This window comes from Zonotrichia leucophrys, chromosome 3 (genome assembly GCF_028769735.1).
Source record: "Zonotrichia leucophrys gambelii isolate GWCS_2022_RI chromosome 3, RI_Zleu_2.0, whole genome shotgun sequence".
NCBI classification, from domain to species: domain Eukaryota; kingdom Metazoa; phylum Chordata; class Aves; order Passeriformes; family Passerellidae; genus Zonotrichia; species Zonotrichia leucophrys.
Window position 1 is genome coordinate 101613569 of NC_088172.1, and position 25671 is coordinate 101639239.

Sequence of the window (25671 nt, forward strand, 5' to 3'; positions counted from 1 at the left end):
CCCAGGCTCCTATACCCCCCAAAAATCCAGGAGCTTGATCCCCCAGAAGAGACAGACCCATCTTGGGAAGTCTCTTTGCCCAGGACAAGGAGTGGGAATGGTTTTAGTGGGTGCAGCTCAGCAGGATGTAATGGAGGGAGGGTTCCCAGGGGAAAGGATGCTCAGGGATGAGGATTCCCAGGGTGAGGATTCTTTGGGGGGAAGGATGCTGCAGGCTGGAAATGCTCAGGGATGAGGCTGCTCCAGTGGGAATGAGCCCCCCATTATCAGCCAGCCCCTCCCAAACAAAACAAAGCAGGAAAATAAAACCATGGATAATGGGTTCTTGCCCTCCCAGACCCCAATTCCCCTTGGACTGCTCCGGGTGAGCATTCCCCCCATCCACACATCCATCACATGCTTCACTCCGGTGACATCCTTTACATCATCCTTTAATTGTACTAAATCCAGTGGGATGAGGGAACATGCAGAACATGCACAAGCAGGAGGGTGAATCCCCCTGGGAAAAGCTGAATCCCAGCTCTTCCCAGCATTCCTATGCCAGGATGGAAGCTCTGACTGAGGGAGCAGGGAAAATTCCCACCTCCACATGCAGCTGAAGCTCTGCTATGAAGAGGATCCATAGGGGATCCCCATTTGAGAGGTTTAAGGAGCAGGGATAGCCCTGGAATTCCTCCTTTGCCCCACTTGCCAAGGAGGGCACCCAGGTGGGTGTTCATGGAGTGTTCCAGCCCTGATCAATCCCAGGGGATTGAGGCACCAGGCCTCAATCCCTACAGGCTGCCAGGGGGATTCTCAGCATCCAGAGGGAAGTGGGAGAGTGTTTTTAGGGAGCAGGACCGGGCGCAACAAGGGAGGGGAGCAGCAAAGGCCATGAGCCTCCCTCTTCCCACACACTTGGCTTCACTGCTTCCTAAAGGAAAAAACGGGAATTCCAAGGAAATCAGGGCTGTGGTTTCCATCTGCTGTTGCAGGACATCATCTCTCTGGAGCTGGGATGAGGATGAGCTTGTCCACCTCATTTGGTGATGTAAATCCACACGGGAAGAAGAACTTTGGGACAGAGCAGGGAAGGCCAGACATCTGCAGAGCAGCTCCAATGTGGACATTCCCGTGATCCACGGGATGCTGAGCAGGGAGCAGGACCCACCCCTAGAACTCATAAGCCGAGACAAAGAGGGTGATTTTGGACAGGTGCTTGGCCTGGAACGCCCTGTCCAGGTACTCGGCCATGTCCACGTCCACGCGGACGGTGCGGGGCCCGCGCAGGCTCTGCAGCAGCAGCAGCTCCCCGGTGTGCCGGTCCGAGCGCTGCACCACGAAGTGCCCGCGCTCGTTGCCGCCCGCGATGCCGAAGCGCAGGCTGTCGGGGCCCGGCCGGCCCGGCGCCGCCGCCGTGGCCATGCGGAACAGCGGCGCCGGCGTCTGCAGCCCGGAGGGAAGGGGCAGGTAGTGGAAGGAGATGGTTTTGGGCGCCTGGTGGCACGAGCGGCTCTCCATGGGGCACGGGTTGCGCTCGCACTGGCTGCAGAAGGAAAAGCAAGGAGAGGTTTTTGGGGATGCAGCATCCGTGCCCACCTCGTCGGCGTTGGATCCATAGGGATGCCATGCCATGGATCCATAGGGATGCCATGCCATGGATTTTGTGCCCTGCACTTACAACGGGGAGGTTTTGGATTTTGTGTCCTGCACTTACAAGGAGGAGGTTTGGATTTTGTGCCCCGCACTTACAAGGGGAAGGTTTTAAATTTTGTGCCCTGCACTTACAAGGGGGAGGTTTTGGATTTTGTGCCCCGCACTTACAAGGGGAATGTTTTGGATTTTGTGCCTCGCACTTACAAGGGGAATGTTTTGGATTTTGTGCCCCTCACTTACAAAGAAGAGGTTTTGGATTTTGTGCCCCTCACTTACAAAGGAGAGGTTTTGGATTTTGTGCCCTGTACTCTTCAAGAGGGAGGTTTTGGGTTTTGTGCCCCACACTTACAAGGGGGACGTTTTAGATTTTGTGCCCCACACTCTACAAGAGGGAGGTTTGTATTTTGTGCCCCGCACTTACAAGGGGGAGCTTTTGGTTTTGTATTTTGTGCCCTGCACTTACAAGGAGGAGGTTTCGGATTTTGTGCCCTGCACTTTACGAGAGGGAGGTTTTGGATTTTGTACCCTGCACTTACAAGGAGGAGGTTTGGATTTTGTGCCCTACACTTACAAAGGAGAGATTTTGGAGTCTGTGCCCCACACTTACAAGGGAGGAGGTTTTGGATTTTGTGCCCTGCACTTTACGAGAGGGAGGTTTTGGATTTTGTGCCCCACACTTACAGGGGGGAGGTTTTTGGTTTTGTGCCCCACACTTACAAAGGAGAGGTTTTGGTTTTTGTGCCCTGCACTCTATAAAAGGGAGGTTTTGGGTTTTGTGCCGCACACTTACAAGGGGGACGTTTTAGATTTTGTGCCCCACACGTACAAGGGGGAGGTTTTGGGTTTTGTGCCCCTCACTCTACAAGCAGGAGGTTTGGATTTTGTGCCCCACACTTACAAAGGAGAGATTTTGGAGTCTGTGCCCCACACTTACAAGGGAGGAGGTTTTGGATTTTGTGCCCCACACTTAGAAAGGGGAGATTTTGGATTTTGTGCCCCACACTTACAAGGGGGAGGTTTTGACGTAGGAGACGTTGCCGGCGGCCGGGGGACACTGGGGGGTGACGCACTGGAATCCCCCCCCGGTGTTGATGCAGGTGCTCCCGCTTGTGCAGTTATCCTGGGACAGGGAGCACTCGTCAATATCTGGAAAACAGGGGTGGGAAGCAGCGTCAGGGCATGGAAGCCTCCAACTGAGCTCACCTTTCCATCAGAAAATAGGCAAAACCACCTTGAAACAGGTTAAACATGACCCAAAAAACACGGGAGCATCCCAGAATTCCATCTCCTCTCCCCAAGCTCTGCCCCAGACCAGCATGGGTTAAGAGCAGCCCTCTGCCAGCAGGAAGGCAGCTGCTTTTCCAAACTTTCTGCTTGATTGTTTGGAAACACCGGTCCCTTTTTATTTACTGAGCACCCGTGGGACGCCTGGCAGGAGCTGGAATGCAGAGGATTTGCTGGGAGCATTAGTGAGATGCCATGGAGCACAGGAAAACCAGGGAGGAATGGGGAAATAGGGATTTTCTCACCCTGAACTGCAGCAATCAACACTTCAGGGCACAAAAAATTCCCTGTTTTTCAGGAGGCTTTCAGCAGTTTTGGCCTCCCACCATTCCTACCCGCTGCCTTCCACCTGCACCCCAATTTCCTTGGATAGGGAGAGATGCTGCCACCCTCTGATCATGGAATTCTGGAAGTTTAACATTACTTTTGGCTCTTCCTAGGAATTCCCTACTCCAGGAACATTCCCCACAGCCACAGTGGGGTCATCTTCAAGGAGATGCAGACCCAAAGTGTGGCTCCATCATCCAGAGAGGTAAAGGAGAGGGAAAGGGAGAGGAGGAGAGGGAGAGGAGCAGCCATGTTTCCAGAGAAGCATTTTATTTTCATTTTTAGGGATTCTTTTGAGGCGCTCTGGTGGAGTTTTCCCTTCTCCAGCACAACCCTGGGATTCATTTCCCCATCCAGCTCCGCATCCAGCTGGAGCTCCTGCCAATCCAAACATCCTCCATCCGCTGCCATCCTGCAAAGCATCCCTCCAGCATCCCCCTCCCCTCTACACCAGCCTTTCCCTCGGATATGGAGAAAAAAGCGGGAGAAAATGGCAGAGCACTTGGGACCGAGTAGATTCCAGCCTCCTCACCTTCGCAGCTCTTGCCGTCGCCCAGCAGGACGTATCCAGCAGGGCAGGAGCAGCGGAAGGAGCCGGGAATGTTGACACAGGCGTGGGCACAGAGGCGGGGTCCCCCTTGCTGCCGGTACACCTCGCACTCGTTGAGGTCTGCGGGGGACAGGGATTCACCGGGATCTCGCTCCAGCCTCCTGGGAAAACCCAGGGAGCGAGCGAGGGCCGGAGGAGCAGGAATGATGCGGGTTGGGAAGGGCCGATGGCAGATTCCAGGGAATGGGAGCACGGCTCGAGGGCAGTGACCGGCGGTGTCCCGCAGAGGGCGACACTGGGCCCGGTCTGAGCTCAGCCATCCATGGATGGGATGGAGGCTTTGGAGCCTCCAGGAGGAGCTTGGAGCATCGGCCCATCCCTGCGGATATTCCAGACCCAGCTGGGCACTATCCCGTGCTGTGTGCTCCGGGATGGTGGGGCTGAGCCACTGTGCTCCTTCCCAGTGTGATTCCGTGACCCTGCAGCCCCGCAGCCCCGCCGTGTCCCGGCTCACCCTGGCAGATCCCGTTGGAAGCCGTGCCGCTCATGTGGAAGCCGGGATCGCAGCTGCACTGCTGGGTCTGGGCGACCTGGGCACAGCGGGGCTGCCGGCTGAAGGCCGGGTCATCCGTCACGCTCCAGGTGGGAGGAGCTGCGGGAAAACGGCGGGATGGGGAGCTGGGATGAGCTGGGGATGAAATATTCCCATTTATGCCCCAGCAAGGGTCACCCACCAGTCTGAGCCTGGTACTGGCAGGTGGTCCCGGTCCACTGCGGGGGACAGAGGCATTTGAAGTGGTTGAGACCCTCCAGGCACGTCCCACCATTCTGGCAGGGGCTGCTCGAGCACTCTCTGATCTCTGCGGGAAAAGCAGGCACGTTCCGTGTTAGCTCCTTTTGGGAAGCAAGGCTCAGGAATGCTGCACACACCGGGATGCTTTGGTACCCTATGGCATGTCATAGCCACGATACCGTTTCCCCTCATCTCTCCTGCTGAGCTGCTCCAGCTGTAATTCCCAGTTTTCCTTAAAACAGAAAAATCCCAAAACCATCCCTGGAACTTTGAGGGGTAGCCACAATCCCTCCCCACTTTGAGCACCCCGATATCCCCCCCGTGTTTATACAAATCCACTTTTCCAAAGCACATTCCAGGGCGGGCAATGAGCAGTACCTGCACAGCGGGCCTCCTGCCCTGTCCAGCTGCCGTTGGCCTGGCATATCCGTGTGCTGGAGCCCAGGAGCTGGAATCCTGGGTCGCAGGCAAAGTGAACCTCGTGATCCACCAAATATTTGCTGCCGAACTTCCTCCCATCCGCAGGGGCTTGGAGGGCAGGACAGGTGGCTGCGAGACCATGGAAAAGGGATGAGTTTGGAGGAAGCCCTATCATTCCAAGCCACCCTTCACCTGCAGTTTCCTTGGAATGCTGTCCCAGGGACTCACCGGCGGGCGGCTCCGGGGCAGCCTTGGCCAGGGAGGCGTGGATGGTGCTCAGGCGGCTCCTGACAGCGCGCAGCCCCTCGGAGAACCGCGTCTCCTGCCCCTTGAGCAGCTGCTGCATCTGCCGGATGGCAGCCAGGAGCTGCTGCCTGCTGAGGCAGCTCTGCGGGACACAGGGATGGAGACAGGGATGGGGACCTCCCTGCGCTGCCTCTCCTCCCAGGAGCCAGCCTGCTGCCCGTGGGAGGAGGCCGGCCAGGGAGCTCCGCAGCATCCGATGTTCCCTGAGCGCCCTGACTTTGTGTTTTCCCCCAGATCCAGGAGTTTTTTCCACCTAGGCCTGCGCTCCAGGCAGGGCTGGGATCGCTTTGTGGGAGAGATGCTATAACTCATGTTTCATCCTGCAGGAGCTCCAGCCCTGTCCCACTTCCACATGACAAAAGAAGAGGAAAACAGCTGTCTTGTGAGCTCTGCCGGGGCCAGGAACGCTGGTGGGACTCCTGCCTGCAAACCGATCGCTCCCACGGGACTGACTCATGCCGGAGACGGGCACCGTTATTATGGGATTCCTGCGGAATTGACTTCAAACCGAGGAAAAAAAGAGCAAAGCCGTTCCCAGAGCTCAGAAATGTGGGGAGCGCAGTGAGGAGAGAGCGCACAGCGACCAGGCTGGGGGCTATGGAATTCCGGGAAAGCCAGCGGAGGTGGTGGGCTCTGCCCCACCTGGTCGAAGGGATTTCTCCCCCCCTTTCCATAACCGCCCTGTGGAATGATTCCCGTTTCCAAAGAGCTGCTGAGGGTTGAGAGAGGACAAACACAGCAGCCCAAGCAGGGCTCTCGGTGTCCTCTGCTTCCCCGGGAGCGGGTCCGGGGGTCCCGGGCTGCCGGGCGGGATGAGCCGGGCTGTGCTGGCAGCTCTGGGATACCCCGAGCCCAGAGGAAGGGAGGCAAAAGCAAATAGATGCTGGCGCGTCGCTGGCTTTAATAAACAGCTCTTTGTTAGGGCTGGGTTTAACTCCGTGAGCCAGCGCGAGCTCCGGCGGGATGCTGAGCCATCGGAAAGCTGGAAAATCCCCCCCACAAAAGCCCCAAACGGGGATTCTGTGCTCGGGGGCAGCTTCAGGTGTGGGGTAAGAAGCGCGAAAAGAGCCCAGAAGCAGCGAAAAGAGCTCATGTGCAGTTTAAGCGCGGCTTGGGGCTTTGCCCACCTGTTTGCCGGGGCAGGAGCGCGGGCAGCGCTGCGGGGCGAGCGGGCAGCGCGGAGCGAGCGGGAAGCGCAGAGGAGCCCCCAAAGCCCGTCCCGGGTCCCGGTCCCCGCTCACCTGGGCGGCCGGCGCGGCCGGGGGCGGCAGCAGCAGCGGCAGCAGCAGCAGCAGCAGCGGCGGGAGGCGGCCCCGCGCCCCCCGCGGCCCCGCCATGGTGCGGTGCGGCCCCGCCGCTCTCGGGACCGGCTGCCCCGCGCTCTCCCCGCCCCGCCCGCGCCGCCCCCGCGCTGCCCCGTGCCGGGGACGCGGCGCTTCCCCGCCCCGGCGCCGGGCCGGCCCCGCGCATCCATCCCCGGGGACACCGGCCGGGCTCCGTGGGCATCCATCCCCGGGACACCGGCCGGGCATCCATCCCCCGGGAGACACCGGCCGGGCATCCATCCCCCGGGACACCGGCCGGGCATCCATCCCCCGGGACACCGGCCGGGCATCCATCCCCGGGACACCGGCCGGGCATCCATCCGCCGCGGCTAGGGTGCGGGAGGGTGGCTTTTCCCCCAGCAAAGCTCTTTCTGGTGCTGCCAGGACGAGCGGGACCCCCTGTCAGCCTCCCGGCTCCGGCGGGGCTGGGACCAGCCTTTCCCAGCCCTGCACCCTCTCCCCAGCTCAGCACCCCGTTTTTCAGCTCCTGCTCCCCATCTCAGTCACTGCATCCCTTTCCCCAGTCCCAAAACGCCTTCCCCAGCTCCTGCAACCCCCCGCCCCCAGTTCGGTACCTCTTTCTCCAACTCCTGCATCCCCTCCCCAGCCTGGTCCCCCCATTCCCAGCCTGGTCTCCCCCAAGGAGAGGCAAAAGGTGCTGGGTCCAGTTCTGGTTGCTGCTGAGCAGCCCCAGCTATGGAAGCAGCAGAATTCCCCCCAAAAGGAGAAGGGGCAGCAGGGAAAGGCCAGGCTGTGTCTGGGGGGCTCCAGCCCTCCTGGGACCCCCTCAGGCTCCTGTTTCCCTGGTGTTGCAGCAGGAGCAATGGGATGGATGGAAACCCGTCAGGGAGAAGGGAATGTGGGAGCACCCACTGTTCCCATTGGGGCTCCCGTTGCTGTTTTCCACGGGGATCTCTTGCAGTGTGAAATCCCCCAGCAGGCTGTAGAGCTGGAGCACTCACCATCCAGGGGGATGCCCATCCCACAAACCTTAACACAGGATGGAAAAGGGGGAAAACACCAGGCCCTGCAAGGCCAGCTGCCCCCTCAGCACCATCCACCCCACCCTGCTCTGCTCCTCCTGGAGAAGATGAATAACTACAGCAAAATAATTCCGCTGTCAATTCCAAACCCCTGGGACTTCAGCCCAGGAAAAAGCTCCTGGGGAGAGCCAGCCTCCACCAGGCAAACCGTGCAGGAGATAATAAACAAAAGAGACGAGTGTTTATTAAAATATTCCCTCTGTGTCCTTGCCGTGGTGCCGCTCACACCATTCCCGGCGGCGCTTCCGAGTCCTGCCCGGGCCGCTCCGACGCCGGCAGAGTGCTGGCCTGGCTCCATCGGCTCCCCGGCTCCAGCGCCTGGCAGGGCAGCAGCGGCACGTAGGGCTCCTCCCCGGGGCCGGCCAGCTGCTCCTCCACAATGTACCTGCTGTCCCACAGCTCGCTGGGATGCACGTCCACAGCCACCAGCGCCGCCTCGGCCCCGGGGGAGCCGGGCTCCGACGCCTCCCCGGCGTCCAAATCCGAGTCCGCTTGCGGGAAGCCGGAATCCTGCGTGGAGTCCGGGCTCTGCTCGGGAAGGCCGGTGTTGATGTAGATGATGTCCCCGCACGCCTTGGAGCTGGGCAGGTTTTCCAGCAGCTTCTCCAGCTGGACTTTGAGCTGGGAGAAGGTGGGGCGAGTGGCAGGGTCGGCTCTCCAGCACTCAGACATTATTTCATACCTGGAAAGCGGGAGAGGAGTGTGGTTAACAGAGGATCCCAGAATGGTTTGGTTTGGTTTGGAAGGGACCTTAAAGCTCATCCAGTCCCTGCAGGGGCACCTTCCACCATCCCAGGTAGCTCCAAGCTGTCCTTGAACACTTCCAGGGATGGAGCAGCCACAGCTTCTCCGGGCATCCTGCACTCCTCTGGAGTACGGGGGAGGTATGAGGGTTAATTCCCGGTTTCCCTCCAAGCTGGGCAAACCTTGAAATTCCCATTAAATCAAAGTGAAAGCAACTCCCTCTGCTCAGGCTGCTTCCCAAGGGCATGGATTTATCAGCCCAAGCTGTTGTTAGAAATGTGAGAAGTCTCTTCCAGTGCAGCCCTGGGATCTGTTCCCTGGGAACATCCCAGCTCGGTGTGTGGGATGCCCAGTCCTTCCCTTGGCAGGTGCCTGCTCCCAGGCTGGATGTCAGGGAGCCCTGGAAGCTCCCAGCATGTCCCTGCCAGCCTCTCTGCCCTCCAGCAGGGTAGATTCTTAGAGGTTCCTGCACTGCTTCCTTCAGAAACAGGCCATGGAGAGGAGCCTTTTAGGAATGCACAACTCTGTCTATCCAGTTGGGATTCAAAGCTCTCAGCCATGGGGAGTTAAATACTTTCAGCTCTAGCAGCACTGGAGAAAAACTGAGCAAAGAAGCTTGGGAGAAAGGCCTTTGCTGAGCTGCTCAGAAATCCAAAGGTTTGTGTATGCTGCATTTTCCCTTTCCAGGGGGACACAGATTTATAGATTTGAGGCAATCAAGGGACCTAGAGGGAGTTTTGTGGAACAAAGAGGAGCATCACCAGCCAGGACCTTTTTGGCCAAAACAAATCCAAAGATAAATAAAATACCAAAAAGTCCTATCACTGACTGTTCCTGGTGACCTTGCCAGCCCTACAAACCCATTGCTTCCCCTGAGGATATTTGTTGGGATTTTTGCCTGGAGTTCAGCAGATGCTGGCACATGCTCTGCTCCAGGATCCAGCTTTCCTTAGGCACATTGTGCAAACATTAAGGGGTTTGTTTCTAGGAAAATCCCTTTTCCCAGCTGGGATCCCAGGACTCACAGCTCATCCAGGCAATCCTCGGGCTTCTTCAGGCGCTGCCCATGGTAGAGGTACTCGTAGATTTCGTGGTTCTGCACGCCTGGGTACGGCGTCATCCCGCGCGTGGCAATCTCCCACATGGTGACGCCAAATGCCCACTGCCGGCACAAAGGGAAAAGGGCTGAAGGGACACTTCCAGGAGGAATGAATGGAATGAAGCTTTTCGTGGGGAAAGCTCACTGCCTGGCATCCAAGGGACAACGGGCAGAGCTGTGGTGCTCCCAAAACTGGGAATGACCAGGATGGAAGTGAGGGGCCTACTCAAGGAACTGACTGAAGGTCCGGCAGCCTCCTGCACTTCCAGGGAATGACACCAACCGGAGCACGGCGTGGCTCAGCCCAGGGGACTGTCCCTCCAGGCACGGGGACCTACCACGTCGCTCTTGGTGGTGTAGACTCGGTCAGCCAGGGACTCGAGGGCGATCCACTTGACGGGCATCTTGGCGATGCGGCCCTGCCGGTAGTAATCGCCGCTGTAGATCTTCTTGGAGAGCCCGAAGTCTGCCACACACACCGTCATGTCATCCCGCAGCCTGGGGCAAAACAGGGATCAGCACAGCCCCAGGGATGAGCACACGGACCCCAGGCTGAGCTATGGGTCTCAGAACCAAGGGAACTTTTTATGGAAAGGAGCAGAGTTGTGCTGTAAATCCGCAGGGTTCATCCCGCGGGACGGGGCAGAGGAAAACACTCACATGCAGTTTCGAGCTGCCAAGTCCCTGTGCAGGAAGTTCCGACTGCTCAGGTATTCCATGCCCAGGGCGATGTCCACCATGAACTTCACCAGGGTCTGCAGGGGCACAAACTGGGGAGGGAAGGTGGGGGTTACACAGTGCTGATCCAAAAGGCTTCCCTATCCAGGGCTGCCATCCCAATGGATAAGCCCACGGCAGCAGACAAGCTCTCGCCCCTCAGACCCTGCCATTCATTGACCCACGAGCCTGCAGGAGCTGCAAAGGGGGATTCCCTTCCCACCTCGATCCCACCCCACTCCTCTGCTCCTGGTGCTCCCTACCTGGGGGGCCATTTCCAGCCGGGAGCGGAGCAGGAAGCTGTGCAGGTCTCCGTACTTCATGAACGGCAGGATCACCATGGGCTTGGGCACCTGCAGGGAGCTCAGCTCGATGCACACCCCTGGGAAACACGGACAACTCACGCAGTGCCCTGGGAAAAGGATCCACCCAAATCCCAGCTGGAGGGTGGGAAGGGGCAGCCCATACCGAGGAGCTTGATGACGTTGGGATGGTCAAAGTCCTTCATGCACGCTGCCTCGCTGAGGAACTCTTCAATCTCCCTTTGGGAAAAGTTATCCACTGGGAAGCAGACAGAAAGAAAGAGCTTTAGAACCCCAAAATGCTGCCAGGATGCTGTTCCTGAGAGAGGTACTGGGAATGTTGGTATCCAGTGGGGCAGAGAGACAACTTACACTTCATGGTCTTCACAGCCACCTTCTGTGGGGGCCCTTCGGGCTGGCTGAGCCGTCCCTCCATCACGGATCCAAACTCCCCTGCACCACGGGAAAGAAGGAATCCCTTTATCCAAAGCACCACCTTGCAGGGCATCACCAGATCCCTAAGATCTGGAATGCTCCAAGATGGAGCCAAAAGGCTCGTTCCTCATCAGTGACAGGAGGAGGACAAGCTGGGCTCATGGAGGGTTCCCTGCCCGTGGCAGGAGGTTGGAATGAGATGAGTTTTACCCAAAAGGCTCTTTCCTCATCAGTGACAAAAGGACAAGCTGGGCTCATGGAGGGTTCCCTGCCCGTGGCAGGAGGTTGGAATGAGATGAGTTTTACTCACCCTCTCCCAGGACCTTTCCCAGGCTCAGGGCGTTCCTGTCCACGACAACATCCTGCAGCTTCTGCTGCAGCTCCCTGCTGACACCCAGGCTTCCCACTGCAAGAGAGGGGGACAGGAGGAGCTCAGGCACGTCCTGCCTGCTGCCATTTGCCCCTCCAGCTCCTTCCAGAGGGATAAAAACGTGTCCTTACGGGTCAGTTCCACGGCCCTCCTGCAGTAGGACTTCTTGGCTGTGTAGCTCACTATCAGCTCCGAGTCGCTCCTGCTGAAAGCATTCCTAAGGGAACACAAACACATCTGCTGTGGCTGCTTCAGCTGGATGAAGGAATCAGCACGGCAGGGGAAGGAGCCCAGGGGATGCACAGGAAAAGGGGAAATGCATGTTCCATTTCCTTTTTCCTGGATCAGCACCATCGCCTGCAACGTCTGAGCAAAACAACAGCTCCACAAACACCACTGAACCATCAAGGAGTGACTCACGGGGCTTTTGGGGAGGAAATAGGATACTCATTTCCTACTCAAGGAGCAGGAATGCTGCTGGAGCCCTGCAGAGTCCAGCTTTGGGAAACAAAACCAGGGCAGGATGCTCCGGAACTGGGAAAGCAGGGAAAGAGTGACAACAACCAGTTAGGAAAGGGATCCTTACTCGGTACCAGTTCCCAAACTGGGAGCACGGGGCAGTAAAACAGCACTTGGGAAGTCACGAGGATGAGTGAGGAGTGTTGGGTTGTTGCAGGAGATAACAGCCCTTTGTCTGTGTTTTTAAACAATGCTGGGCCATTGAACCCGGGCGTGGGATGAGGCAGGAGGGTTTCTCCAGGACATGGGATATGATGGAATCATGGAGTTGAAAGGAACCCACAAGGATCATCCAGTCCAGCTCCTGGCCCTGCACAGACACCCCAACAATCCCACCCAGTGCATCCCTGGGAGCATTGTCCAAATGCTCCTGGAGCTCTGGCAGCCTCGGGGCTGTGACCATTCCCTGGGGAGCCTGTTCAGTTCCCTCTGGGGGAAGGATCTTTTCCTCAAATCCAGCCTAACCTCTCCTGATAGAGCTCCAGCCACTCCCTTGGGCCCAGGTCACACCCTCGGGTGACCAGTGACACCCTCTGCTCTCTCATTTCCGTGCCGACACATCTCCCCCACCAAGTTGCACAAGTTCACTTCCCTTTAAAAATAGGAATAGTGAGCAAAAGGTGAACTGCTGAGCTAAGGAAGGGAGGGGAAGGAAAAACCCGCTTAAAAATGTCATTCATGGTAACAACATCAGTCCTGGAGACAGAATCCTTGTCCCCAAATCCAGCACGGGCTGCTGGCCCCCCACCCCTTGGGAGCCACCCTGTTTTCCGTCCCCTTACCCATATTTTGTCTCCACACATCGTTTGTGGATGACCACAGACAAGCAGAGGATGATTCCGACAGCAATTGTCCCACAGATAAATCCCAGGGCCACGACAAAGGAGTCGGCATTCCCGGAGGCTGGAGTCGAAGAGGGGGCTGAGGTTATTAATCCTAAGAAAATATCCTGTTAATGGAGCCGGTGAAAGAGTCAGCCTGCAGCACCTGGGGCTTGGGGCAGGAATTCCCAGGGGTTTTCAGCAGAGCCCAAAGGGTTACATGGGAATGAGGAAAAAAGGGAATGAGGAATGAGGCTATCCTGCTCCCAAATCAGGATCCTTGGCTGACAGGGAAAGCATCCGAAGGAGTGATGCCAAATGGCCTCATGGAAAGCACACCCTGGGCCATTCCCAGCATCCAGCCCTGCACCTCCTTACCACTGGCAGGGATGAAGATCTCCACGGGAATGCTGAAAGGTCCCACTCCCCCCTTGGTGACAGCGGCCACTCGGATGGAGCAGGTGGCGTTGGTGGCCACCACGGGCAGCACGGCCACGCTGCCGTTCAGCCGGACCTCGTCGGACACGATCTGCTGCAGAGAGGAAAGGGAAGAAAATCCTGGGCTGGGAAGGCAGGGAAACCTTGGGGATTTGCTGAGCACTGTCCCCTTGGCAACCTTTGGAGCTGCTCTGCTTTCCCAGCCCAGAGGAAGTGCAGCACCCGGCTATTTAGAGAGAAGAATGGCCCTGTGTGCGAGGGCTGGATGGGATCGGGAGCGGGGCTGAGCGGCGCTTCCCGCTCAATCCGAGCATTCCTGGCCCTCTCTGCCTCACAACAGCAGCAGCCAGAGCCAGAAAAGAGGCAGGGAAGGAGCTGGCAAGGAAGGGAAAGGCTCTGCTGACACGGATTGTGACCCTCAGCCTTTGTTGTGGCCAGTTTGGCCACTGGAGCCCGGTGAGCACCCACAGGATCCGTGTGCTCCTGGTAGGATTGTCCAAGTGCTCTGGAAGTAGATCCTAAGCTCACAAACCACTCCTTCTGTGGCTTTTGTGTCCAGCTATTTACAGTCCCACATATTTTATGTATATTTTAATGTATATTTTATGTATATTTGTATGTATTTCCTTGGCTGGTACCATGGCAGGAGGCAGCATGGCTTAGTAAAAACACAGGAGCCTTTCCCTGCAAATTCCATCCTTTCCTGGTCATTCCCAGCTGAGAGAGTGCTGCTGCTGCTCCCTGCCGATTTCCAGCTGCAAAACAGCTGCCCAGCTGCAGCCAAAACATCTGGCAGGCTGCTGTGCCCAGCAGTGCCTGGCTCCTTCCTGAACATCCCACAAAAAAAAAGCAGGAGCTGAGGGGGACCAGTGGGTGAGGAGAGGGATGAGGAGAGGGATTCAGAGCTTCTCAAAGGGAACCAGTTTCTGTTCCCTGTCCCAAAAAAGCCACGGAAACAGATGTGAAACACCCATGCCCTGGGAATGCGTGGGCACCTACTGGCAGTGACAGGAGCTGGGACCTGTTGTCACCTCTGCTCCCACATTCCTGCCTTCCTCCTCCTCCTGGTATCCACATGGGATCCTTTCCCTACCACTGAAACTGGGATCTTTCCCTGTCCTAAAGAGCTGTATCATCCGAGGACAAGCCCAGACTGTGAGCACAAAGCAGGGCTGACCTGCCAAATTTAATGGGATTTTATGAGTTTTGTGGTAGTTGAGGAATTTCTTCCCGTCCCAACTCAGGCAGCCTTGGCTCCAGCAAGGACTGCTGGTTAAGGAGGAAAACAAACCAACTTTTGGGAATTTTCTGGTTGTTGAGAGGCCTGCAGGTGGCCCTGTGACACCAAAATCCAGCTTCTTCCTGACTTTATCCTGCAAAAACTGGTGGTTATTTTGGGGCAGTCCAGATTTAGCCTGTGCAGGGCCACAACTCAGGGACTTCAGCTCATGGAATCATTCACACAGAATCATTTAGGTTAGAAAAGACCTCTGAGATTATTGAGTCCAACCTTAGAAGGAGCCTTTTGAGGAGTCAGAACTCCAGTCTCGTGTCTCAGACTCATGGAAAAAATGAGAACTGGAAAAAAATTTCACTCCATAAAGCTGGAAAAATGGACGAAAATTAACAAACAACAACAGCAACAACAAATCTCTCAGGGCTTAAAGGGCAAGGCCTGGGCTTGGCCTTTTGCTGGAGAGAGACAGCTCCTGTCAGCACTTTTTTTCCGAGTCACAAGACCATGATTTTGTTTCCCTGGCTTCATTCAGGCTGGATCTATACGGGGGAGCAAAAGGAGAACAGAAAGTGCAGCATCTGACAAAAAAAGGGCATGAGTCACTGTTTCCAGCTGGGGTCACTCTGCCAGCCTGGCACAGAGGAGCCCAAACCACAGCTGGATCCATTCCTGCTCTTATCCACAGGCTCTGCATGGGATCTTTTGCCCAGAGCCCGGGCCAACCTTGCCCTAGCAAATTCCTGCAGCTGCTTCCCAAATCCTAGAAAAGGCAAGCAGGGTGTGCCAGGTGATTTCATGCACTCACAGAGAGGCCTTTGGGCCAAAGAGTTCCTCGAGCTCTGAAATTCTGTGCTGTGGGTTAAGGAAGGGAAAAACCCCATCTGAGTAAGGAACAGCTCAAAATCCAGGGAATGCAAGGCCAGGAGAGGTTTGAATCCCACATGAAAGCCCAAGCTGGCAAAGAAATGAGCTCCAAAACCCATCTGGACATCCCTGCTGGGAACTTTTCCAGGATTTTAGCCATTCTCCCCCACTTCCTGGTGACTCACCATGCCCTCGGAGTTGTGCCACCTGTACCAGATGTGGTAGCCCTGGAGCTCCCCGTGGATCCTCTCCAGGGGTGGCTTCACCCAGCGGATCTCCAGCGAGGAGCTGGATTCGTTGAAGGACACCGTGATGTTCAGGGGTGGCGTGGTCGGAGCTGTGGGAATCAATGGGAAAGGAGTGAGGGAAGCTGGGAGAAATGGTGCAGAGATGTGGGAATCAATGGAAAAAGGAGGTAAGGGAAGCTGGGGGAATGGGTGTAGAGATGTGGGAATCAATGGGAAAGGAGCACAGGGAAGCTGGAGAAATGGGTACAGAGATGTGGGAATCAATGGGAAAGGAGCTGGGAGAACTGGGAGAACTGGGAGAATGGGTGCAGAGATGTGGGAATCAATGGGAAAAGGAGCACAGGGAGGGAGAAATGGTGCAGAGATGTGGGAATCAATGGAGCTGAGGGAAGCTGGGAGAACAGGGAGAAGGGGTGCAGAGATGTGGGAATCAATGGGAAAGGAGCTCAGGGAAGCTGGAGGAATGGGTGCAGAATCAATGGGAATGGGTGCAGAATCAATGGGTGAGAATCAATGGGAAAGGAGCTGGGAGAACTGGGAGAACTGGGAGAAGGGGTGCAGAGATGTGGGAATCAATGGGAAAGGAGATCAGGGAAGCTGGGAGAAATTATGCAGAAATGTGGGAATCAATGGGAAAGGAGCTGGGAGAACTGGGAGAACTGGGAAGGAAGGTCAGAGATTGGAATCAATGGAAAAGTGAGGAGAAATTGCAATTTGGGGATCATGGAAAGGACTGGAACTGGAGAAGGAACTGGAGAGCTGGAGCTGAGAAAGTGGATGGGAATCAATGGGAAAGGAGCACAGGGAAGCTGGAGGAATGGGTGCACAAATGTGGGAATCTGATGGAAAACGAGCTGGAGCTCATTGAAAGCACCTGAAAAAGGGGGAAGTTTCCTTTCCCACCCTGGGAGCAACCAGGACTCCGGAGGTGCCTCCCAGCCAGAGGGATTGAGGCAGGGAAACCCTTCCCAGCCCTCACTCCCCATTTCCTACCTCCCTCCGTGGTGCTGGCTGTTATCCAGGGGCTGAATGCCGACCAGCCCACCTCATTCCCGCAGGAAACACGGATGCTGTACTCCTCCATGGGCTCCAGCTGCTGGATGTGATACACGTGGGGAGGCACCGAGGTGTGGAAGGCCTGAAGGGAGACGTTGCCTCTTGGAACGACTTCCTTGACCTTTAATTGGAAAATCAGCCCACAAACAGGGATTAGTCAGCAACAACCTGCAGGGAGAGATGTTGGAAAACAGGATCCAGAGCCCTGCCTCCCATCTGAACTCTGCAGGGAAAAGCTCCTGCAGGGAAAGCTCATGGCAGGACATTCACAGGGCACAGGGAGAGGGCTCCAGCACGTGTGGAGCTGGGAACATTCCAGGGATGCTGGGAAGGAGGGAGGAATGATTTGCTGTTTCTTGTGGCATGGAGCAAAAGGAGGCCTGAATAAAATAACCAGGCAGCACATCCCAAATAAACAAAATAAAGCTCCTTTTTAGTGCAGCACATCATTGGAAAACAGGATTTATCTCCATGGGGTATAACGGGACTAATCCCAATCCTTGTCAAATTTAGCAGCATGGATGAATTCAACATCCCAAAAACAAGTCCTGCTTTTCACAGAAAAACAAATTTATGGATGTGGAGTCCCCATGGAGCTGCCCACAGAGCCACTGCAGCTTTCTAGGAAACATCTCATTTTGTGGGAAGCACTTCCTGGATTGGGACAGAGGGGAGAAAGAGGGAAGAGCAAGAACAAGAACAAGGAGAACCCATTCCATGTGGCCAGAGCTGTGCACTCTGAAAAACCCCCATCCATGATTTTGGGATGGCAATCCTTGTGCTCCATCAAAAGAGCCCCCCATGGTATCCCAAGATTGTCTCAGCATCTGTTTTACAGCCAAAATATGAAGGAACAGCCTTCACCCTCAGGTTTTCATGGAGAAATTCCCAGAAACGCTCCAAGTAGTTTTCTGGAAGACTCTGCAAGCCTGGGCTTGCTGCTGTCCTGGTCACACACTTCCCAGCCAAGCAGCATTCCCAAAGTCAGGATTTGGAGGGGCAGGTTTCCCTCAGCTTCCCATTCCTTACAAATAATGGGAAGGAGCTGAGGGGTTGCCTGTCTCCTGAAAAAGTCAGGGAATGCCACCTCCATCCATCCCCAAGCTGTCACAAGATGCTCTGAGGGAGGCGAGCAGCGACCACAGGAACACACACGACGCTTCCAGGACCAAACTCCTGAGCATCCAGCCCAATCCTCAATTGTCTTCTGAGAATAACCCACCAAATCCACGGATTCTGGGAGGAAATCAGGATGTTTGCAAGCTGCAGCAGTTGGAACTGGCAGGTGGGCCAGCTGCAGCCCTCGGGAATGAGTCACTGGCTCGGTGGGCGCGGGGATTATCCGAGGGGACAGCAGCAAAAGGGCTGAGTCACTGCTGTGTTTTTGCCAGAAACCCTCTCCTGTTTTCCACTTTCAAAGGCTGTTTCCTACAGACACACCATGAATGTTAAGTCATAGGAAATTCCTTGGCTCTCCACCCCGCTTCCCAAGCTCCGGCTGGAAGGCAGCAGCAGGACATGGTGCTAATATTAGCCCTGGTACCTTTCTTCCCTGAAATTCCTTTCACTTTTACCTGGCTTCAAAGGTCTCCTCTCTCCACGTGTTATCCCAGCTGGAGTGGAGATTTTTCCAGGACAAAAATCATATCCATGAGACAGCAAAGCCAGCCACGTGCAGCAGGTGGAAAATGCCTGCAGGCTCTACCCATGGATGTGATGTTCCCTGAGTTCTCCAGGAATACAGGCAATCCCTCAGCCCCTTCCCAGGAGTGGGGAGCTGAGGGAAACTGGCCCCTCCAAATCCTGACTTTGGGAATGCTGCTTGGTTGGGAAGGGTTTGACCAGGTGCATGAAACACATGGCAACCTGACTGTGTTGCCCAATGGAAAAGGGTTCCCAGAGAGACAGAGAGGGCATGGAGTGACAGGACAAGGGAGAATGACTTCCCACTGCCAGAGGGCTGGGATAGATGGGATATTGGGAAGAAAATGTTCCCTGTGAGGCCATGGCAAAGCTGCCCAGAGAGGCTGTGGCTGCCCCATCCCTGGAAGTGCCCAAGGCCAGGTTGTAGCAACCTGGGATAGTGGAAGGTGTTGGAAAGGAGTTGGATGATCTTTAGGGTCCTTCCAACCCAAACCATTCCAGGATTCCATGAAATCTGTGCAGCTCATGCCAAACACCACCAACTTCCCCCTGCCTCGGAGCATCCGTGTGGGGGAGCTGCAGGGATATGGGAATTCTGGATGCTTACCTGGACACTGCAGTTGTTCAAGGCAGAGAAGGCGTCAAAGCCTGGCACCCAGGATATCCTGATTCCATGGGCTGTCCTGTTGAGGACCTGCACACTGACGGGAGCTGACGGGATTCCTGCAGGGAGAAGCCAAGGGCAGTCAGTCAGCTGGAAGCCCAAACACAAACCTGGCACGGTGGCTTTTCCCTGGAGCTCCCAGGGCTCAGTGTGTGACCCCACATCCGAACTCTGCGGATGCGCCGGACCACCGGATAGGGAAGCACAAAAATGTCACTTTCAGAACTATTTTGGCCATTTCTATATTTGTGACCACTCTGGGCAGCTTAAAGACCATGATTTATTTTGGGGAACACCCTCCTTACATTGCTGGAGTGGCTCCCATCAGGAATGTCAGCAATTTCCACTGTTTCCTATGGAAAATTCCTATGGAGCACCGCCCTGGTTATGAAGGAAGGAAAGGAGCGATGCAGCCCTTCCGAATCCTGCTTTGAAGCTGACAGTTTTGCTTTCAAATTTAGATTTTGGCTCTCCCTCCCCCATCCCAGTGCTGGGATGACCAAACCAGGATGACCATGTATGTTACAACCAAATCCTGCTGGATTTTAACTGCAGGATGGAAGTGATCTCCCTCAGCGTGTGAAGGATGAGTGCTGGGATGTGTGGGATTGCACAGGGGTTTAACAGGGAATGGGAGCTGACCTTTGATGTTGACCTGGCCGGGGCTGGATGCAGTCAGGCCTTTGCTGTTGTGGGCCTCGCAGCTGAACAGCGCCGACTTGTTGAGTCCTGCCGGGAAAACACAGCCCCGTTCCCTGGATATCCCAAATCCATCCCAACCCCACCACCAAACACTCAAGGTTTTATTTAGCCTGTTTTCACTTCCCTGTGTGACACTTTCGGTGCCGGTGCCCGGGGGTGACCCCAGGCTCCAGCTGCCCCAGTCCCACTCGGGGAGCACACGTGTGCCATCCCTGCCGGACACAGCAGGGACGCGATGTCCCCACGGAAACCTTGCACAAGCTCCCGAGCAAGGGGCTGTTCTCCCTCCAAAAGGGGAAAGGCAGAAAGCAGAAGAGCCCCCGCCACGGCCTGGTCAGATGATTTAGTGCTGGTCAAGGGTTGCTCAAATCCCGCAGCTGATGGCAGGGAAGGACCACTGGAAATACCCGAGGGCGGATTCTCCCGGCTGGGTGAGGTGACCCCGGGCTTGGGATGCCTGTCCCGTGCCAAGGTGGACGTGGGGAGTGCTGGCTCATCCCAGCAGGGTGCCAGGGCTCCTGGGCCAGGAGAAGCTCTGCTCCAATGACCCATGCTGGCGGGTGCCAGGCGGATGTGAGGACATCCAAGAGGAATGAGTCACTCCTTCCGGCTTTCACTGCCCTTTAAAGGCCGCCTGCCGCTGGGTGCCAAGAGCAGGCAATTATAGCCCAGCTCTTAATTAACCAGCAGCCTCCTCCTCATGAGCAAAGCAAGAAATACCCCATCTTTTGCCTCTGCAGCAAAACCAGAGTGGGGGTTTATGAGACAATAAGGATTTTTCTCCCTGTGTCCCAGCAGCTGTCATGGACACACAGCACAGGGAGTATCCCAAACTCTTCCAGAAAGTGGGGACCAGAATTCCAGCAGCCCAGGAGAGCAGCCAGGTTCCTGCTGGCACAGCCAGAGGCTGGTGGAAAAATCTGCTGCTTGCTCAGGAAAGAGTTGGTTGAGTTGAAATCAAGGAAGGGATTTCTGGCAGCAACCAGAGGGGGTCAGATGGGGCTTCCTGCTCCAGAGGGGCCCCAGGACTGTGCATGGCACGGGAACAGCCCCTCCTGGCAGGGAACAGGTCTGGGACACATTCCCAGCTGTGGTGTTCCACGGCAGGGACACTCCATGGCAGGGACACCCCCAGCTCACCTGGCACAGTCAGGACCGACGGGGAGATCTGGGGTGTCTGGTAGACCGGGATGTTGTTCCGGAACCAGTAGATCTCCACAGGCTCTGGAGGCCCCACAGCGTGGCACGTCAGGTTGAAGGGGCTGTTCCTGGTGACATTCAGCTGCTCGGGCTGATGGATGAAGTGCGGCAGACCTGCACGGACACAGGGAAGCAAAGGATTCCCCATTTCTGACTCCTGGTCACTCAGCCAGGACACAACTCCAGAGCTGCTCCAGCTCACCTTCCAGCAGCACCAGGATGGGGTCAGACACCACCTCCACGCCGGAGATGTTGAGTTTGCAGACGTAGGAGCCGTTATCCGAGCGCTGGGCGCCGAGGATGCTGCCGGACACAAGGGACACCACCTCAGGGATTGTGGCTTCCCATTTTCCCTGGGAGCCAGCCCTCATCCCCACCTGCCCCAGCAGCACTCACCTGAAGGTGGAGGTCATGGCCACCTCCTCCTCAACGACGATCTCAAAGTGGCTGCTGGCGATGCGATCCAGCACGTGCAGCTCCCTCCCGTCCTTCCAGAGGGAAATTCCCGGGGCATCGGGCCGCAGCAGCTCCTGAGGCACTCGGATGGAGCAGTTGAAGGTGACGTCCTTGTGCTCGTTGATGACCACGCGTGGCACCGTGGGGTTGAAGCTGAGCTGTCCAGCAGAGCTGCCCGGGGGCTCCTCCCTGGTGCTCCAGAGCAGGCTCCGCTGGGAACGCCGGGAATGTGCCAACAGGAACGGCCTCACACCTCCTTCCCCATCAGCACCCTCTGCAAGGGAACCCCTGAGGTTTGCCACCACCACCAGCAAGTCTGGGAGACCTTGCAGCAAAACAACCCCAAGAATAATAAAAGGCAGCTCGTTTCCATTTCCCAAAATGTTGTCCCAGGATTCTGCACAGGTAGCAGCTCTAAAAAAGTCATTTTTAAAACAAACAGCAGCAGCCCAAGCTAAAGAAAACACTCAGCCACGTTTCTTTGGGGAGAGGCAGGAGCTATTCCTGCTGCATTACACCCCTGGGACTGGAACATAAAAGGATGCCTGGGCAGCAGGAATTTGGGACTTTACGGGACTTTACTCGGCAAACCCCTTGCAGGGCCTCATCTGAAGCATTTTCAGCTGGGGCAGAGGAAGAGCTCCCGGCTGGAATTTTGCTGATTTTAGGCTCTGCCAGGAGCCTGTCCCTTCCCAGGACAGGGAGAGCGGGACATGCTCTGAGTCAACTTTCTCTACGTGCCTCCACTCACTGCCTTTCCCAGGAAAAGAGCTGCAGACAGATGAAGAAATGCCTTTGGACAGTGTATAGGAGCCAGCTGCTCTTCAGTGCTGCTCTCCCAGGGTCTTCTCCCACATTTTTTTTCCCAAGGGAAAGCTCTTTTTGAGGATTTCATACCCCCACCTCCAAGCCACCAAATGGCATTTTCCCCTCCTCCAAGCACTTCCCACCCAGCCACGGCTGAGATGAAGAGCAGCTCCACTTCAAGCAATTCTCTTCCAAAAATGTGTGTATTTTTGAGACGACATCTAGGGGATCCAGCACGTGGAGGCTGGTTTTCCTGGACCATTTCTGAGCTTCCTGAGGCTTTCCCAGCCATCAGCAATCCCGAGCCGAGTGCTAAATCTCCCTTTCAGCGAGCAAAGGCATTGTGCCAGACAGGAATTTCAACTAAATTAATTCCCTTTACCAAGAAAGAAAAGCCAAACAACCACTCACAGTTTAAAAGATAAAGAAAGCACAGTTCTCATTGAACCTGAGCTCAGCTGAGTTTGTTTTTGGGCAGGTTTTAGCCCTCAAACATCAAACAACAAGTTTATAAAGCTACGTCATCACTGTTGTGAGTAATGGGGCACGAGCCTGGTGTGCTTTTCCCAGAGCCAAGAAACACAGCCCAATTTTGAGGTTGGATATATCCCTTTGCTAAACCTCTTCCTATTTTTAACCCTCAAAAAATGCTGTTTGAGGACAGAATGCCAGCAGGGTTTTTCAGTCCAGAGGGAAGGGGGAGGCTCTCCCTGCCTCTCCCGCAGCACAATGGGTTTCCCTTTCAGATTAAAACAAAAAACAAAACACAAAAAGAGCTGCAGCTTTTCCAACCTGCGTCCCTGAGCCTCCCAAAGCAGCACAAACAGAGCCCATGTGACTGCTGCAAAGCTGCAGGGACAGCCATGGATGTGCAGCCACGTCTCCACAGCTCCCAAAGGATCTGCCAAACGCAAACAAGCAGCGACCCCAAATTCCCTTCCCTCCCCTGCTCCCCCCGGAGGTCACCCAGGCTGGAGCCGCTCCCTGCCTGGCACAATCCAGGCTCCAAGTGCTATTTCCATGCTCCATTTGAAGGGTTCTGGCTCTGGCCAGAGCAGCTCCCCCGGCACAGACCCCTGGCTGGGGCGGACATGGATTTGTGCTGTGTCCTGGGATGCTTTCTGCTTCCCTGGGCTGCTCCAAGCTTAAAGGCAAAGAGCAAGGAGGATCTCAGCCTTGTTTTCACGCTAATTAAGTGGGAAGAGGTGTCTGCTGGCCGGGGAATGAAATACTTTCCTCTCTGACTCATGAGGGTACAGGAATTCCTCATCTCCAGCACCGCCTTTGGGTACCCCACAAGTTTGGGATGGGGATGTCCTTCCAGCAGCTTGGAAGGGACTCGGCCTGTGTGGCAGGACAGCTCTTGCTTGAGCCCAGAGCAGCTAGGCTGGCTCTAAAACCCCGGGCTAAAGCCAGGGAGTTGCAAGCCTGGCGTGCCTGTGTGGGTGCAGGAGCAGCTCCCGTCCCAACCACAGCCAGGCCTGAGGCAAAACCTGGCGTGGAAACCAAACCACTCGCAAGGGCACTGCTGCTCTCCTGAACACCTGGAACTGCAGCAAAACTCCAGGGCCAACACAGGCAGAGCTTGCTGCACAGGTCCTCTGTGCCTTTCTCCCTGGAGGGAGGGAATTTTAGCAGGAAAATCGGGTGGAATCATGACTGAAACAAGGTCTTTACTGCAGTCATGATGCATCCAGGTCTGCCAAAACACTGGCTGCATCCCCAGCCCTGGAATTCCCACTGCTGGGAGTAATTCACCTGCTGACAAGAGCTTCTGCTCACTGAGCAGGAGGAATGAATGAGGAGCCCCTGCCTGTGGGGAATCCAGCCTCCCATCCCCTGGGAGCTGTGGCAGACCTGGAAGTGTTAGGTTAACGTTGGACTCAATGTTGTTTTCCAAGCCAAACAATTCTGGGATTGTAAGAAATTAATTTTCCCCGGGGCCACACCTGAATCCAAAGGAATCTTCCTTATTCAAACACCTTTTGTACAAACCAGCCCAGGATTCCCGGTTACATCCACAGAGGGTTCCCCTCACTGCAGGCTCCTGCTGTGACAATCAGGACTTTAACTCCTCCCTGCCCAAAGCAAACACTCACATTCCTTTCTTCCCTGCTAAATTCCATCAGCACAGCGACTCCGAGACCCCCCAGCAGCCCTGAGGTCGCCCAGCAGCTCCCAAAGGTCAGGCAGTCCCGATCACAGGATTTTTGAAAGTCCAAAAATTACTTTATCTCCTCATTTCTTTCTGCAAATGGAGTTGAAAAGCCACCAAACTGCCTGCACTGCAAAGCCCCACAAACCGTGGTGATTCCCGAGGATTTTCCTCAGCATCACTACGTAGCTGGCTCATGGCTAATGGGGCAAATCCCACCCCGATCTGCCACAATTTGTGGTCCCTGCCTGTCGCGGTGCCCCCGGCAAGCAGAGGCACATCAGGCAGTGAAGTACTGGGGCAGGACCACGCTGCGGAGGCAGAGCTTTGTCCTGGGACAGCCAGACTGTGTGCCAGGACATCCAAATCACGTCCCAGAGGAGCCAAACCCTGTCCTCCAGGACAACAAAATCCTGGGACCCGGGACAGCCAGACCGTGGGTCCGAGGACAGCCAAACCGCGTGTCCCGGGACAGCCAGACGCTGTGTCGCAGGACAGCCAGACTGCGTGTCCCGGGACAGCCGAACCCCGTGTACCAGAGCAGCCAGACCCGCTCTGGGTTGCGATCGGCCAGAATCCCCTCAGGACACCCCTGCGCAGCTTCTCCCCGGCACCCACCGGCCGCCGCTGCTGCCCCCGCCACAGCCCGGCCCCCGGGCGCTCCCCGGCCGAGCTCCGCTCTCCGCCCCCGTCCCGGTGCCGTCCCCGGTCCCCTCCGTGCCCCTGCGGACTCACCGGCCGCTCCGCGGGGCGGGCGCAGGGCCGCCAGCAGCGCCCACAGCAGCGCCCAGCGCCCGCCGCCCATCGCCCGCCGGCACCGCCAGCGCCGCCGCCGCGCTCCGACACCGACACCGGCACCGGCACCGCTCCGCCACCGGCACCAGGCAGGACTGGCAGCGGCCCCGGGAACGGGACACTCTCGCTCCGCCGCTCCGCCGCGCTCGGGGGCCGCCGGCGCCGCCGCTCCGCCCCGGGCCGGCCCCGTCCCGCCTCCCGACGGGGGAGGGAGCGGGCAGCACCGGCGCGGCCGGGCCGAGAGCGCTCCCCCCGGACTGCGCTGAGCCCTGTCCCCAGGGGCCGCACGGCTCTTACACCCCTGCGCGGTGGGGAGTCACCATTTCCCTGCGCAGCGGTGCCAGGGCTGGACAGTCTGGACAGCCCTTTCTGTGAAGGAATTTTCCCAATGTCCAACCTAAACCTCAGGCAGACTCCTCTTGTCCCGTCACTTGTTACCCAGGAGCAGAGACCGACTCTCACCGGGCTACAACTTCCTCTGCCCCATCCCTGGCAGTGTCCAAGTTGGATGGGGCTTGGAGCAACTTGGGATAGTGGAAGGTGTCCCTGCCCGTGGCAGGGAATGGGATGAGTTTTAAAGTCCTTCCAACCCAAAGCATTCAGTGATTCAGACACTTACAGAGAGTGACAAGGTCCCCCCTGAACCTCTTTGTCTCCAGGCTAAGCCCCCCCAGCTCCCTCAGCTGCTCCTGGTGCTCCAGACCCTTCCCCACCT

The 25671-nt window shown here is 56.5% G+C and overlaps 2 protein-coding genes across 5 annotated transcripts; both read right to left on the reverse strand.

Annotated features, from left to right (window-relative positions):
• Positions 1–407: 407 nt before the first annotated feature.
• FBLN7 (fibulin 7) lies at positions 408–6679 on the reverse strand. Of its 2 annotated transcripts, XM_064709652.1 has the most exons (8): positions 6557–6679; positions 5238–5397; positions 4968–5138; positions 4531–4656; positions 4311–4448; positions 3779–3916; positions 2643–2781; positions 408–1525 (listed from the first exon to the last, which is right to left on the reverse strand). In XM_064709652.1, the coding sequence occupies exons 1-8, from the start codon at positions 6650–6652 to the stop codon at positions 1153–1155; spliced, it is 1341 nt and encodes a 446-aa protein (XP_064565722.1). In that variant the 5' UTR covers positions 6653–6679; the 3' UTR covers positions 408–1152. The 2 variants fall into 2 exon arrangements, with proteins under 2 accessions (XP_064565722.1, XP_064565721.1); XM_064709651.1 differs by lacking the exon at positions 6557–6679 and having other exon boundaries at positions 5238–6469.
• A 1162-nt stretch (positions 6680–7841) lies between these two features.
• On the reverse strand, positions 7842–25107 carry MERTK (MER proto-oncogene, tyrosine kinase). 3 transcript variants are annotated; one of them, XM_064709655.1, is made up of 19 exons: positions 24897–25107; positions 21140–21473; positions 20946–21046; positions 20684–20857; positions 19484–19570; positions 18785–18900; positions 16471–16654; positions 15415–15566; positions 13069–13219; positions 12652–12805; positions 11482–11567; positions 11291–11386; positions 10918–10998; positions 10712–10804; positions 10507–10625; positions 10187–10296; positions 9865–10024; positions 9453–9589; positions 7842–8365 (listed from the first exon to the last, which is right to left on the reverse strand). In XM_064709655.1, the coding sequence occupies exons 1-19, from the start codon at positions 24964–24966 to the stop codon at positions 7906–7908; spliced, it is 2865 nt and encodes a 954-aa protein (XP_064565725.1). In that variant the 5' UTR covers positions 24967–25107; the 3' UTR covers positions 7842–7905. The 3 variants fall into 3 exon arrangements, with proteins under 3 accessions (XP_064565725.1, XP_064565726.1, XP_064565724.1); XM_064709656.1 differs by having other exon boundaries at positions 12652–12772; positions 13069–13222; positions 24897–25106; XM_064709654.1 differs by having other exon boundaries at positions 13069–13222; positions 24897–25106.
• Positions 25108–25671: the final 564 nt, after the last annotated feature.